At 37.4% G+C, this 17,214-nt stretch overlaps 1 protein-coding gene across 1 annotated transcript; it reads right to left on the bottom strand.

Annotated features, from left to right (window-relative positions):
• Positions 1-6,532: 6,532 nt before the first annotated feature.
• On the bottom strand, positions 6,533-15,492 carry LOC116521584 (vomeronasal type-2 receptor 26-like). The gene is made up of 6 exons (XM_032236241.1): positions 15,302-15,492; positions 14,298-14,793; positions 10,933-11,790; positions 9,783-10,010; positions 9,199-9,325; positions 6,533-7,434 (listed from the first exon to the last, which is right to left on the bottom strand). The coding sequence occupies exons 1-6, from the start codon at positions 15,490-15,492 to the stop codon at positions 6,533-6,535; spliced, it is 2,802 nt and encodes a 933-aa protein (XP_032092132.1).
• Between the last annotated feature and the right edge of the window lie 1,722 nt (positions 15,493-17,214).

Here is a 17,214-nt window from a genome sequence, read left to right as displayed (position 1 = left end):
GGGGGATTCAAATTTATTGTAATTTAATTTGTAATTTGTAATTTAATAAAAAATTTAATTTTTATTGTGAGGTTTGTGTGTGTGTTTTTTCTTTCTTCATAGCGGTGGGGTCGGAGGAGGCAGGGGGGCGAGGCGGCGGAGCACGGAAGCGGCAGGGACGTTCTCGCCACTGTGTTTCAACAGGCCAGGCGTCTCGCATTTATGTCCGCCATAAACACGAGACACCTGGCCTGTTGGACACGGTGGTGGTGGGAGGAATTGGCTGGGTGGGCTGGCTGGCTGGGGAGGGGAGACCCCTTTAAAGCCCAGCATCGAGTGGGGAGGAGGAGAGCGGTGAGTCCAGGCAGGGAGCAGGTCGGGCGGGGGTGGGTGGGGCAGCAGGATTGTTTGTCGGAGGAGGTGGGAGGGCAAGGCGGTGGAACGCGATGGCGGCGAGAAGCATCTCAGATGGAGCCAGGACACCCGGAAGGCAAGCTGGCACTTAAAGGCATGCCGAAGTAAGATTTGTGTGTTTTCATTGATATCCTTTACTGCAAATGCCAACGCCAGGATGTGTTGGTAATTCTTAGGAACTCCACTACAATGAGAATTGCATTACACATCAGAATGATATTCTACCAGCATTTTCATTCTAATCAATAGTTACAGTATAACAGGCCAGTCCCATCAATTAATCCTATGTTTTGAATACAGAAAACTAACAGCTATTGGGCTGTAGAATCAATAGGCAGATAAGTATCAGGGATATATGATAAGGAATTCAACATTCATTGTCAAAACACATACATTTTGGCAGGAAAACTGTGGAAATAATTTAAGACCTAAAACACAGGGAATGTCTGAAATCCACACGTATAATGTGGTTTTCAAAAGGAAAGTCATCTGGCAAAGAGTCAAGCTTGAAGACACCCCTGTATTGTTAGAAATTCCTGAAGTGTGTTTGAAGAAGTTGTGTTTTTATTAGATATAAAGCAACTTAATGTATATATAGAAAAATGCAAAAGTGCTCTAAATCAGCATTCCATGTCCCATAGTATTGCCCAGGCTGTGTAGAAATCACTAGAAGTAGAAGTCCACCTGTAGATACTCAGTTGTAAAGAAGTTTGCTTTATCTATTTTGGTTTTTCCCCACATTATATGTTGCCTGAGTGATAAAAGAATTCTGTTCTTAGCATCTCCTTAATTTCACCTAGACAATCAGCTATTATTTTTAGATGGAAATATTATTTTAGCAATCAAAAAGACAGGACAACATGAACAAACAATAACTATATTCCTTACACAAACTGCCCAGGCAATACTGGTGGGAGGTGAACTTCAAAGGTGACTCTTTCAAAGACTGGACCAACTTCAGATGAAATTCCACCAACCATTATGTCTCCTGGATTAGGATACTTGTGATATGGAAGATATGAATGAAAGATGCTGCATCTATGAGTCATGTACACCACACGAGGACTTAGCACTAGCATAAAGACCAATAAAATTTCTCTCTCCATTTCAAGGGCAAAAGGTCAAAGAAACCCCTTATTACATTTCCAAATCTCAAAGAACCCTTCTTATTACTAGAATAAAGCCATTAGTGTTTTTGAAATTAAACATCCTAAGTTTTATTCCTGTTATATACTAGATCAGACTTGGGAATCCTTAACAACCCTGCCAAAATTTTTTTGCAGCTCTAAATGGTATTAATAATTTAAGAGAAAGAGTAGGAATAGCCTACATTTGTCTTTTTATTATTCTTTCTAATGGGCACTGAGATTCAGTGGGATTTTAAGAAACCACAGAATTAATAAGAGTAATTTAAGTGAATGAACCAGAAGGTAACTATTAAGTCTGAGTTCAGTTCTTTAGAGGAGATCTGAAGAAATCATGTTTTCAAAGTTGACTTATTGTTTGACGGTGATTGTGAACAAAATGATGATGCCACAATTTGTGGGTAAGGCATTTATGAGTTTTTTGATGTGGTATTTAAAGTTGGGTTGCTGATATGGGTAAGTCTTGGAATATCAAAGAAGTTAGCATGACTAAACCTAAACTTTACGTAAATAAGGGACCACCTATTATATATAATAGTATAAATATGAGTAATGTCTGCTTAAAAATGAATAGAAGGCACAGATTTCTAAACCATTCAGTCCAAATGATTGCTTAATTTTTTTCAAAACTGAGCTCCAAATATTTGTGGAGATGCAGACAGACCCAAGAAAGTAACATTTTGAGTGTTCTGATAGAACCCTTTAAGCTAAAGATTTGCCTTAAATTCTACCATCAGAAATTATTTTCCTGATGTAGTGACTACTTTAAACATGAAATATGGGCTATCAGCTTGATAACTTTGATTTTTAGCCATTAAAAAACCCAATTACTTTAAATTTCATTCACTGGCATGCAATTATGGCAAGCGAACAAGGATTTACCAAGGACATTCACTAAAAACTAATCTTTTTTAATCTATTGACAATGACCTTTTCAGCTAGTACAGTTGAGGACACGTTACTGTGTATAAAATATCTATAAATAGATCAGAATGGACTTTGTAAACCTCAGGAAGAATCTGAATTCTATGGGTATTGTGGGGATTCATATGCATCATTGCAATGCATCAGAGTGGAGAGAATGGGGAAAGAATACCATAGAGATTGTCAGTCTTTCTAATGCTGATAAAAGTTTCATATACAGGGAGGCCCAAGTACACATTTTTACAGCTTTTCACTCAATTTTTGTCAGTGAAATGTAAACAGAGTTCCTTCTCACCCCATCCCATTAGACCTTCTTTCCAGTGGAATATTTTTAATTTGCCTGTTCAGGTATCTGTTAGGACATGAGTGCACTAAAAGCCTGTCCAAGTTCAGAAATGTCACATTTCCTGACCCCAAGGGTGACATAAAAGCACAGATACTGTATTTTGCAAGGGGTGAGTTGCAGTTGTCCCCCCTCCCCAAATTAAGGCTCTTATAGCTTCCAAGCATTGACCAAGTATCTAAGCAGCATCATTTGCTTAGTGTTTCATTTATTTAACTCTGGGCAGCATAGAATAGAATAGAATAGAATAGAATAGAATAGAGTAGAACAGAACAGAACAGAACAGAATTCTTTATTGGCCAAGTGTGAACACACAAGGAACTTATCTTTGATGCATATGCTGTCAGTGTACACAAATGAAATAGAATACATTCAGCAAAAATCATAAGATAGTGATAGTCATATGTTACTAATAAGCAATCAAATCCTACTAGAAAACAAATAAAACAATATAAATTGTAAAGATACAAGCAACATGTTTATAATCGTAAGTGGAAAGAGATAGGTACTAGGAAGGATGAGAAGAATAATAGTAATATAGTATTAGTAAATAGTTTGATAATGTTGTGGGAATTAGTTGTTTAGCAGGGTAATGGCATTCGGGGAAAAATTGTCCTTGTGTCTAGTTGTTCTGGTGTGCAGTGCCCTATAATGTCATTTTGAGCATAGAAGTTGAAACAATTTATGTCCAGGATGTGAGGGGTCTGTAGATATTTTCACAACCCTCTTTTTGACTCCTGCAGTATACAGATCCTAAATGGAAGGCAGGTTGGTAGCAATTGGTTTTTTCTGCAGTTCTAATTATCCGTTGAAGTCTGTGTCTGTCTTGTTTGGTTGCAGAGCCAAACCAGACAGTTATAGAGGTGCAAGTTTAAAAAATAAAACAAAATTGTGTGTGTGTGTGTGTGTGTGTGTGGTGTGTATGTGTATGTTTGCACACATAGACACATACATTATGGCAGGTAGGATCTGCCAATGGTCCAGCAACATCCTACAGCATGATACTTTCCCATTAGGGTCTCAAGCCAGATCCTCAGGCCCTTACAGAAGGTCAGGAGGGTGAGAGTAGATTTCACCCAGGGGACAAGATGTTCCAAAGAGCAGGACTCAGTTTGATACCTTTAACAGGTTAATGAAGCAAAAGCCCATTCTATCAGGCAGTAGTTTCAAATAGATGATAAATAGGAGGCCAGTCTTACTAGAGAGACCTAAGGATTCCCCCAATGGATCTAAGGATGTACTCCCCCCTCCATAACACAAACTGGTGCTGCCCACAGAGAAAGGTTAACAATTGTAAATCATTTCCCTCCATCCCACTCTCGAGTCAATGCAGTCCAGCATATATACAACCCCATATTGGCAGTGGAGCTGAGGATATTCTCACAGTCATTTCATTTCATTTTTCATTTACTTTATTTGTATGCCGCCCTTTTCCCTGAGGGGACTCAGGGCGGCTCACAATTCAGTCAAAACCCAGAAGGGCATGTTTCCAAGATAAGATATCTCCCTCTATATCTAACCAGGTTTTGGCTCTGGAGATCAGGCTTTGGAGCCAAGAAAGTGGCTGGAATTTTATATTATTCTTTTGGACTTCCAGAAGACCAAAAATTTGGTTTTGCCAGTTGGCTAGGGCCTGTGAGGGAAACTCTGACCATTGGAAGGGGTTGAGGGGATAAGATCTATCCCTGTACCATCTGTGCTTTGGTTCCTGGTTTTTGCATAGTTTTTTTTTAAATAATTTGCATAACCTTACATTTTTAATTATTTTAATTAATTATTTTATGATTTGTAACCTATTCAGAATTGCTTTATCGAGGAGATGGGTGGCATAAAGATTTAAAAAATAAATAAATAATAAAATATGTGGCTCAAATGTATATTTTATTCTATCTTTAAAAAGAAATTTTATTTAAAGATCCATTTTATTTGATACTAAAGCAATTTATAAAGATGCTTTGAATCTTCGTTGAATGTGTGAACAACATATATGGACATGTTATATCTGATGGATGTGTAATATCCAATTTTGGATATGAAAACATATTAATTCAGAGAAGTTTAGAGATTAAACTACACCTAAAACAAGAGCCTTTTGGCGGGGGGGGGAGGGATACGAATGGACAAACAACTGGAAAAATCATGGAACTTTGATTTTATATAAGAAAACAAATATTTTCATATAAAAGTTTTCATCTAAAGGAAAACTTTTATATAAGGGCCCTTCCCGAGCTCCGTTTTTACTGTCACAAGGTTGCAGGAAGCCGTTGCAGCCAAACATGGAGCTTGGGAGTCCTTTTTGCTAGATGAGCATTGGACTACCACAGGCATGCCAGACATGAGTGAGGTTGAGCTGTTCATGCCCAAACTGGCCACGTCCACCTTTGCCCCACCCCCCTGAGATCAAACACAACCCTGATATGGTCCTCAATGAAATTGAGTTTGAGACCCCTGCCCTAAATCCTTTGAATATACATGTAATTCCCATTTAGCCATTCAATCGGGATAGGAAACTTTGTCACCAAGTGGAAATCATGTGAGTAAAGCAGACATATGATCTTACTTTCTCTTCTATTGTTAAGCAGAGTGACACAGACGCTAAGTTGGAAAATAAAATGCTTGTGACTTAGAATTTTGCTGCTGGTTTACAACAATTCTGCTTGTTGTAAGCTAGTTGTGACTGGCATTCATGTGCTTAACTGGCATTCATGTGGCTGTAAGGAATGTTTAAATGTGAAGATTGTTTGCAGAACTGAATTTTACCCTGCTGTGATTTCAAGCAGTATATACAAAATCAATATAACCAGGAACACGTATACACAAGAAGAGCACAGATTTCTTGGAAACGTAAAGAGGGCTCAGTAGTATGGAATTATCCAATCATAAGAAATAGTAGCTTATACACAGGGTTGAATGCCATGGCAGCTATTGTCAGCGACTCATTCTTAAGAAGTCTCTTAAACCAGTTTAGAGTCAGTTGATGTGTACAAAAGAAAATATGTAGAAAGGGTGCATACAGTACTCATCTATTTTAATTTAGCTCAGCAGGTTCTATAACATACTTCTAATTTGAATTCAGCACTGAAAGCTACCCTTAACTAAACTGCAATTGGTCAAATTTAATGAGGGGAGGGCTCAGTGCTGGCAGCACTTGTGGCTGTGGTACATGGGTCTTTGTGGGTGTTGGGATCCCTAAGCAGCCAGGTCCTGTGATCTACTTGTGAGGAACAGTTATCTGTAGCACATGTAGGCATTCACCATTCCTCTCTTTATCTGAAAAGATTCCAAGGAACTGAATAACCATAAGTCTCTTGGTTTTTGCTGTGGTCGTTGTTCATCTTTAACTCACCATATTTCCTCTGGAGATCTGCTAACCCAAATGTCTTTGGGTTAGCAGCTAACAGCCCAAAGGTTAACAAAAAACTCTTAGACTACAGTGGCCAATGTTCAAGATTAAAGCTGCTATACATAGATTATCTAGCTGAATGTGCTTCAGAAAGATGTGCTTTTTTAAAGATGCTTAAAAGAGAGGTCAATGTCTCAACAACTGAAACAAAGAATTAAGATACATACTTTTCCCTTAGTTAAATCTTAGAATGTTTGGAAAATGGAACAAAGTTATAGAATCATGATCTCAGATGGATATTTCTATGAATATTCTATATTGTTTAGAAATGCAAAAATCTAGATTAAAAACTTTTGACTGAGGATGACAGAGAGTGATTATTAATCACCCTTTTTTTCTCATTATTTGCTCCTTGTTGTTCAAGTCTGGCCTAAACACAATGATATAACATTTGGGGAAAAAGATGCAGCCCAGTAGCCCAGCACCTGAAGCATAGATGGAAAAGATCTCCACAGCCACCATGTATTTCCCTTTGGAACTCAGGTACGCTGGGACAAAGGTCAGCCAAACACTACAAAAGACCAACATGCTAAAGGTGATGAACTTGGCTTCATTGAAACTGTCAGGTAATTTCCTGGCAAGAAAAGCTGTGATGAAACTGATAAGAGCCAGGAAAGCCATGTAGCCAAGGACACAATAAAACATGATCACAGAGCCTTCATTACATTGCAGGATAATTTCTTCAATAACCGTGATCATATCAACATCTGGGAAGGGGGGAGCTCTTGCCAGCCACAAAATACAAATGCTTGCTTGAATCAGGGAGCAGGAAACAATGATGGAATTAGATATTTTTTTCCCCACCCACTTACTCATCTTGGATCCTGGTTTGGTGGCCATAAAAGCCAGAACCACCGTGATGGTTTTTGCCAAGACAGAAGAAACAGCCACTGAAAAGACTATACCAAAAATAGCTTGTCGGAGTAGACAGGTAAATCTTCCTGGTTGGCCAATGAAGAGCAGTGCCGAAAGGAAGCAGAGCAGGAGGGCAATGAGGAGTGTATAGGAGAGATCCCGGTTGTTGGCTATGACGATGGGAGTGTTGTGGTATCTCATAAATACTCCAAGCACAAGAACAGTAGACAAAGAAAAAGAAAAAGCAAGACAGGCTAAACCGATTCCTAATGGTTCTTCATAAGTCAAGAAACTAATTGTTTTTGGAATACAAAAATCATGTTTCTTGTTTGGATAGAATTTGTCTTGGCAACTAGAACATTCACTTGCATCTAAAAAAAAGGATTGATATGTTATCCTCATTTATGTTCTGCATTTGCATTATTGTTACAGTTTATATTATTATCATACACATAATTTTTAATTAAGGTAATGTGGACAAATATGTTCCCTAAATAAATTCCCTCAACTAATATCTGAAGTGACAAATCTTCAGATAGGCTTCTAAAGAGATAGAGCCTAATTCCAGGTGGATAAGAGAATTAAGAGCAACATAAGGAACCCATATTAGGAACTTTGACCATTTGGATTGGATAGCTTCTAACCTAGGAACAGCCTTATACCGTATTTTTTGGAGTTTAAGATGCACTGGAGTATAAGACACAGCAAGGTTTTGAAGAGGAAAATAAAAAAAAATGTTTTTGCACTCTGCAATCCTCCCAAAAATGGCCTGTTCCTCCCCCCCCCCCACACACCACGAGGCATGAATAGCCTTTTAGGGAGCTTGCAGAGTGCTCCTGGGGGTGGGGCCAGACAAAAAATGGCCCGTTTTTCTTTAAAAAGGGCATGAATAGCCTTTAGGAAGCATATAGAGTGTTCCTGGGGATTGGGGGGGGGGCTAAAATTGAGCAAAAAAATGGCTGTTTTTTTGCTCATTTCTGCCCTCCCGAGATCCCAGGAGCTCTCTAAAAGCTTCCTACAAGCTACACATGACCATTTTGGTGAAGGGGGTGGGGTTGGGGAAGCAAAAAATGCTGTATTCAGTGTATGACTCACCCAGATTTTCAGACTCTTTTTTTAGGTAAAAATATTTATTTCTTATACTATGAAAAATATGGTAAGTACAGATGTGGGCACACTATAGTGCTGAGACAAGTACTTTACCCTTGAATAATTTGATGGGTTCTGGTGCATAACTGCTATTGTGTTGATTTTTATATTGAATGCTGCTAATCTTCCTTAGATACTTGAAATGTTTTCTGGAGAATATTAAGAAATGAATGTGTGAAAAATTTTGTTTGCAGATGATGCCATGTTTTGGCTAAAAAATTTAAGTTCTGCTGAATTTTTGCTATCAGGAATGTAGATTTGAAAATTAATACAAATTTTTGCAAGTGATCCATAAATGACAAAAGATCAGAGCAGATAGATAATTGAAAGAATATTTGCTAAAAAAAGTAAGTCTATATAAGTGCATACATGTGTACACACACACACACACACACACACACACACACACACAGACAAACACACACACACACACACTTTTGCCCATACTGTTTTATAGAAATAGAAGATATGTATGTCAGGAGAAACATTTCTTTGTCTATGAAATCTAAAAGGCCATTTTTAATGATTCTGGAGGGCATACAACTGAAAAACAGAAAATCAGTCTAGTAGAAGATGGTGTTAACCTATGAAACATTAATATAATTTCACCCAGAATTCTTCTACTTCCCTAACACAGGGTGTGAATGGAGATTTGTTAATATAATTTAGAATAGAATAATTGAGTTGAAGGGACCTTGGAGGTCTTCTATCCAACCCACTGCTCAGACAGGAAACTCGATACCATTTCAAACAAATGGTTGTCCAATTTATCCATCATCATCATCATCATCATCATCATCATCATCATCATCATCATCATCTAATGGTCAATTTATATTTGACTCTTCCAGAGAGAATAAGTGATTAATTTTCAGGTTCAGAAAATTTCCCCACATTTTAAAGTGAACACCATCTTGACTTTAATCAACATGTAATTAATTGTTTTATGGATAGAAAAAAATGAGGAGTAGATGAATATATCTTACCATCCTTGGTTGAAACTCTCCCTTCTGGGCATGGGATGCAGTCATAACAGCAAAATGGCTCCCCCTCTTTCACTTTTTTGCTGAACCCAGGATAACAGCTCTCACTGCAGACAGAAACAGGTATCACCTGGTGATTAAAGACAAAACTTATATATCTGGAGGCTTTTGGACTAGTGCCCATATTTGAAATGGTGCAAATATGGCATTTTTCCAGTTTAGGGGTAAAAATAATGGTTCAGAAAAGACTTTTATATTGCAAAAACACCAATATAAAGCTCAGTTAAATATACTTGTGTTTAGATTAAACAAATGCACTCATAAATTCTTATAATATTATTATATAATAATACTGTCATAATTACATTACATTACAATATTATTATATCATGAAAACATGATGCCTCACTAACTTTCACCTAAAAAAATAAATGGTTCAGTTTTGCACATAATGCAATAACGTTTAGAAGTTGCTTATGTGGAACTAACTTTATGTAAGAATTTCCTTTTGTCCAATATGTTAAAATTACATATCAAATTAGAGAAAGCCTATTGATTCAGAAACAAGGACAATAATTAAATTCTACCTGGTTAAACCAATGGTGCCATGTTATCATCTCATCGTTGATGGTTAATATTTTATCTGGAGTAGCTAAATGGTCCACATTTCCAACTTTCACATTAAGAAATGACTTGTTTGGGAAAGCTATCATATTGATAATATCAAAGCCAGCTGCTACAATTCCATTCTGATCAAAGGAGATCTGTTCCCCAGCATTATTGTTAAAAGTCACACTTCTCAAAAAATATTGGAACTAAATTGAAAATAAAAACGCAAGAATTTTGGATTACAGACTCCATGCTGATAGAGAACTGAAATGTAGATATTTAGTCATGTTTTACTTCCTTCTCATTGTATTGCAATTAAAGAGAAGATGCAGTCAAAGATATAAATTAAAATAATTTGTTTATTTAAAACAAGGCAAGTAGGACAGAGACCTTTCAAATGTCAGGGCAGAGAATGTTCCAAAGGACAGGGACTGCCATGGAAAAGACATGCTTTCTAGTTTCCATAAGATGGTAATATTTAGGGGCAGGAACTACAGTAGGAGTGTTCCTACCCTATGTGACCTGGTAGGATGAATAGATGTACTCAGGGAAAGGGTGGCCCTTCAGATAACCTGGCCCTGTACCACACAGGGCTTTAAAACTGATGACCAATACTTTGAATTGCATTTGGAAGGAAACTAGAAGCTAGTCTTAAATGGTCAAACCTAAAGTCTCTCAGTACTCTCCATCCAGATTCTTAGATCCCTAGATACCTGGTCAGCATCACCACAGTATCATTTGTCTGGTTATGGGTGGAAATTCTAAATAGGAGCACATAGATCATCAAGATCATAAAGTTAAGTGAATTGTTTTGCACCTTTTCCACAATCTTTTGTTTAATGGAAAGAATAGAAAAAAAAAACAAATTATATGTGAGATTCATGGGGGATGCAAAATAAACTTTCTAATGTTAAAAGTTGTCTAATATTGGAGGAGACACAATAAAATCAATGGATAGTAGGCAGGTAGTAATGAATAATTAAGACAGAGAAAATCAATAATTAAAGAAGCATGATATTCTTATTGAAGCATTTTATTTTCAATTCTACAACATGGGGAATAGTCTAAACACAGATTCAAGGCTGCTATCATGCTTGGTCACAGTACTTTTCCTAATGAGGATATTACCTGCCAGAAGTCTTGATGATGAATATTTCTTTCTACTCTACCCACCATTGATCTCTCAGTATTTCTAGAGGATATAAGAGCATGTAAAGCATGAGCTATGGCATAAACAGCATTGTAGACACTGTAACTGTGGCCAGTGATGTCCATTTCAAAAAGAGTCCCAGGAAGGCTTTCCAAATCCTCTGTACCACTGCAAATATTCTCAGGCACATCACTCATAACATTTGGGAATACACAGTCAAAGGCTTCTTGCCAGAACTGTCTGATAAATCCATCTCTTTTTGCGGTGAAGGGGTTTTGCTTCCCAGCAAATGATCTGAACTCTAGTAGAGGATTGGAATGCACTCTCAAGGAAAGGACACCATCAATTATTTTGATATCCCAAGCACGCTGAAAAGGGTTTAAACTGAACTCCACCTGTGCTGTTATTATCCACACAATACCTTTTGGTTTACTTCTCACCTCTTCTATATTAGGAACATACTGTATCCATAACAAATAGCTCAGAGCAAAGGATTTTCCATCGTAAACCAGTACATTGGTATCACCACCCATGATACGATCATAGATTTTTGCTACCTGCTGAATCATGACATCAATGCTACTGAAATCAGTAATTTTGGGGAGTTGTTGAATGAAAGAAACACAAATCTCATTTTTGGACAACAGAGGAACCATTGTTTCTAGAAATTTTTCTCCCTGGTCATTGTCCATGACGAGGATCGCAATCCATGTCCAATTAAAATGTAGCAGTAGTGAAAGAATCCCTTTATGCTGAAGTTCTTCTGGAGGAACCATCTGATAAAATGAAAGGCCTGGAGTTTTATCATTCATTATTGGAGCCGAGCCATAAATGAGCTGAGAGAAACAGGAAAAGATAAGAGCAGTATCTAGATATGATTTTCGAGTGTTCAAAACAATCAACAAATATTGAATTAATAATCATTATACCAACCCTTGAAAACAGTCTTGAGTGCCAGACTGAGATGGGAATTCTGGAAAGGAATTCATTGCCTTCTTGATATGAGAATTCCATTGAGATAGTGGTTCTGGAAAGTCTAATAGCATGGAAGATATTATAAGTCTGCTGAATGGCATTCAGTGATGCTCCAGATCTGGAGGAATTACTGATATGAATTTATCTAAAACCAAGGAGCAGAATCTTGGTAATTGCTGTTTCATATTTTCAAATATCAAAATAGGATCTATAATCCTTGTTTGCCTACATGCAAAATCCAATAGTTTTGACTAAATGCACAGAAGAACAAGTGATTTGTATGTTGATGCAACATTTTAAAAGGTTAAATTTCTAGAAGGTAAAACAAAGCTTCAGTTACAGATCTTTGATATTAGCTAACTTCATGAAAATTCATTTTGTTGCAAAATCTTTCACTATATAAGAATAGAAAATGTAATTGTATAAAGAAATGTCTAGCCACATATACAATCACAGCCCATGGAAAAACAACAGCTCTGCCATATTTCAAAAACATTTCAGACACTAAGAACTTATTATAAACATAATAACATCCCTATAAGGCCCAAGATAGCAAAATATATTCTGCTCATTGTAAAGATAACCAAAGACTTATGTTAAAGCATTCATTTGGAATATATAATTTAAAGGCTGGTTTATGACTGGAATAAACTCTTGATTTGATTATGCAGGACAAAGGTGTGCAAGATTTATAGAAACATATCAATGAAGGTCAATTGGCAGTCAAAGACATCATGAAATTTCTTCAATTTCAGAACAGAGATGGTGTCAACTGGAAAGTGATACACATTTATATTAACCAGATTTAAGAAAGTAAGAAAGCTTCTAGAAGAATTTAGTGATTTCCAGATGACCTGCATGCCAAATTAGCTGTCAATAGCAGTGACGTGCGCTCAGCTTTAGCCCTGGTGAGGCTGTTTTTAGACTTGTGGACTTCAACTCCCAGAATTCCACAGCCAGGCATGCTCAGTTCCGATTTAAAGTGACAGCATTTTTCCCCCTTGCAAAATAAGTTTTCCTGTTCTTTTTCTTCTCCCTCCCCCTCCTTCCTCCCTCTCTCCCTCCCTCCCCCTCTCTCAAACAGACACACGCACACAGAGAACTTCAATCCTTCTCTCATTCACTCACTCTCAAACACAAACACAGAAGTTGGATTGGATATATTTTCCAAAGGCTTGAAAGCAGCTCCTCTGCCATACCCCCCCTTTCCCTGTTGCCTTCCGATCAAACTTTTTGAATTCCTCCCCCCTCCCCACACACGCACCTTTTCCAGCTGTTTCAGAGATGATTTCAACTCTGCTTTTCCCTGCCCCGCCCTTTCCTCTTGAAAAACCAGAGCTCTATCAGACTGAGCTAGTCGCTCCCAGAAAACTCTAAAAAGCCTCTAAAAATGCCCTCTACCTGATGCAAGAGAATACTTGCCTCATTTGCATAATAAATTCTTCACTTGTTAACCCTTGCTTAACTCTTAAAAGGTGAAAAAATCCTTATGCAAAAGAGGCCCCTAGTTCTCTGGCCTCCTCCTAGTTAATACTGAGAGCAGACACCAAGCCACTGTGACTTGAAATCTGGTAGCAACTACCCTGGCTTTAATTATTTTAAGAAAATTACTTAAAATCCTTTCCTTTCCCTGAGGAGACTGGTGAGGCCCCGCCTCCCTTGCCTCTAGTGACTGCACGTCCCTGGTCAATAGCTATGTAGAAATAAATTGTATAGCTTATGAAATACAATGGATCTAGTTAAATGAATCACTTATTTAGGGCATTATTCATGTTGCTTTCTAAGATGATTAGGTTTTGAAAAAATCGTTGAACCAAAAAAAATTGCATACCACTTTTGTTTAACGGTTTAGTTACCAAGTTGGGATTCACTTCATGAAGTTATTCTAATCAGACTGCAATTTATAAGTATTAAAACAAAAACCAAATCAAGATCCAGAGACAGCAAACTAAGCTTTATACAATAATTTTCAAAACATTGAATAATTGGGCAATATGAGCCTAAGATACAGATGAAAAATGGCTAGACTTGTCTGAAACACAAAGATGCCAAATTTCAGGAGAGAGTCATTTTTCTAGTTCAGAACTATTCACTATTTGACTCTGAATACTATTTACTATTTGAATATATTCAACTCTGAAAAACAAAGCTGCATTGTGAAAGTACCATGTCATAAGTAGCATCACATTCCATGCAAGGATGTCCATTCTACCTGTGGGAGTTTAATACTTAACAGTCATTCACAGTCAATGAACATCTACATTATTTACTTGAATAGACTGTATGTAACACTAAAAAACAAGGCTCAATTGTAAACGTGGGACACTAAAAGTAGAATGATCTTGGCATGCAAGAATCTTCAGGTTACCTGTGGAATCTTATAGATATCCAAGAGAGTTGCCACTTGAAGGGAGGTTTCAGCATCCAGTCCTCCAATAACAGCTATGACTTTATTCTGGATGTTACATAAGTAGTTGGGGACCAGTGTCTCAGTTGCTGATAGGAGCAGCATGATGGCCTGATAAGTCTTTTGAGCATTGCAATAGCTGTCATAAATTTGGAAGCCCAGGGTGAGATTGGGTAAGATTTGTGGGTTTTCATTGATCTCCTTTATTGCAAACGCCAAAGTCAGGATTTGCTGGTAATTCTTAGGAATTCCACTACAATGAGAGTTGCATTGCACATCAGAAGGGGATCGTAGAGGTTTGTACATTCTAACATAGTCTAACATGCCAGCCCCTTCTATAACAAGTAATCCTATCCTTCTAACATGGCAAAACTCAGTTACGAGGATGTAGAATAAATCTGTAGACAAGTGCAATTGTATAGGCGTAAAGAATTCAATATTTATTTCTGCAAGAAATCTGTGCAAACAATTGCAGATATAAAAACAGGGAATGTCTGGAATCTACACATATATACATGTGCCTTTCAAAAAGGTAGACAGTCTTCTAGCACAGAGCCAGGCTTGTAGACACTCCTGTATTGTTAGTTGGAGTAGAAGAATTTACTGTGTGTTTGAAGGAGGCCATTGTTTTATTAGATACAAGGCAACTTAATACATTTATTTAGGAGGACTATACAGAAAACGAATAAGAGGTGTAATCAGCATTCCCAAGTTTTCTCCCCACTGTATCACCTGGGCAATATGGCAATGGCTGAGAATCATACTGGTAGATACTCAGTCTTAGGAAGTTTGCTTTTATAACTTCATTCTTTTCCACAGTATATGTTGTTTGGGGGATTAAAAAATGCTATTCTTAGCATCTCTTTAATTTCACCTCAACTTATTTTCTGATGGAAATTCTATAATTATTTTTTTTGTCAATCATAAATGCAGGAAAAATATAAATAAATAATTACGTTCCTTACAGAAACTGTCCAGGCAATGCTGCTGGGGGATAACCTTCAAAGGTGATTTTTTCAGAGACCGAACCAAGTTGAGATGAAATTCCACCAACCGTAAGGTCTCCTGGATGATGGTACTTGTGATGTGGAGGATATGGATGAAAGATGCTGCACTTGTGAGTTATGCACGCCACATGGGGACTCAACAGTAGCATTAAGATCAATAAATTTTCCATCCCCATTACAAGGGCAAATCTCAAAGAACTTCTCTCATTCCTTAGGATAAAACCATTAGCAATTTTTCCATTAACACATCCGGATTCTTTGTGTCTGAATCTTGATTTAACCAAGAACAGACGTGGGGAATCCTTTTTCACTCATAAGCTTGGTATGTTTCTCTTCAGCTTGAAATGATCCTGACATTTTAAGAGAAAGAGAGAAGGAACATGCTGCATCTTTTTTCTTAGTCTTTGTAATGGGCATTGACATTCATTGGTATTTTGAGAATAGCATATTTAATAATAGCAATTTAGATGCACAAACAAGAAGATAATTATTAAGCCAAAGTTCAGTCCCCTAGAGAAGACCTAAAGAAATTCTTTTTTTGGAGCTAACTTTTCTAATATTCCTATCCTTATGGGCATTGGGCAAGAATCATGAATGGGAATATCTGAGTGATTGAATATCACATTGATATTTTAAGAAAAAAATGATTGTATTTGTGGACAAAGTGATGATGCCAAGCAATATGCTTGATATTTTTAACAGTTTATTTGAGGTGGTATATTGTAGCTAACTTACTGATATTATGCATCACCTTGGATGGTCAATTTAATATGGCCAGACTTGAATAGAAAAGGGGAGCACCACCAAATAATTTATTGCAATATAAGTAGGAAGCATTTCTGCTTAAACAGGAATAAAAGGCATGGAATCTGAGTGACTGCTTAATCCTTTTCAGAGGTGAACAGAGAGGGAAATAGGGAAGGATCCAATGGAATTAGATATCCAAGTGTGTTCAGATAGGCCTTTTTATGTTGAACATTTGCCTTCTTCTACAGTAAAAATAAATTATTTTCCTGATATTTTTGCTTCCACCACATAAAACTGGTATTATATACTTTTTTGAAAGCAATGAATAAGGTAGGTCCAGTCTTTTTTAAAAACCTCCAGTGATGAATCCTCATACAACTTCTGAAGGCAAGCTGTCCCACTGGTTAATTGTCCTTAGGCAGTTTCTAGTTAACTACAAGTTGCATGTCTCCTTGATTAGTTTCCATCCATTGCTTCTTACCTTTCCTTCTGGTCCTTTGAAAAATAAGCAGAGCCCCTCTTCTTTGTGGCAGCCCCCAAATATTGGAATACTGCTAGCATGTCACCCCTATTCCTTCTTTTCTTTAGACTGGCCATACCCAATTCCTGCAACCATTCTTCATATGTTTTTGTCTCAAGGCCTTTAATAATTGTAGTTGCTCTTTCAAAGTCTCAACATCATTTTTATAATGTGGTGACCAAAACTGGGTGCAGTATTCCAGGTATGGTCTTATTAGGGATTTATAAGTGGTACTAATCCTTCATGTGATTTTGATTCTATGCCTCTATTTATACAACCAAGGATGTATTTGAGACAGATGTTTTCAAGAATAACTGATGCTAAGATTAAGGAAGGCACTTGATTGGTCCACAAATGAGATATATCTTCAATGACAAGTAGTTCAAAGATTTGTTACTGGAGACAGAAAAAAAATACATGGAACATGCTGTTGTTTCTTGACACCACAAAACACCAAATAATATACTCGTGATGGCGAGCCTATGGCATGCATGCCACAGGTGGCACGCGGAGCCATTTGTCAGGGCACACAAGGCAATGCCCTGTCAGATGGCCAGAATGCATGCATGCTCTGGCCAGCTGATTTCAGCCTTCTTTTAAGGCC

This window comes from Thamnophis elegans, chromosome Z, assembly GCF_009769535.1.
Source record: "Thamnophis elegans isolate rThaEle1 chromosome Z, rThaEle1.pri, whole genome shotgun sequence".
In the NCBI taxonomy this organism is placed as follows: domain Eukaryota; kingdom Metazoa; phylum Chordata; class Lepidosauria; order Squamata; family Colubridae; genus Thamnophis; species Thamnophis elegans.
This window is presented reverse-complemented; position numbering and strand designations above follow the sequence as displayed.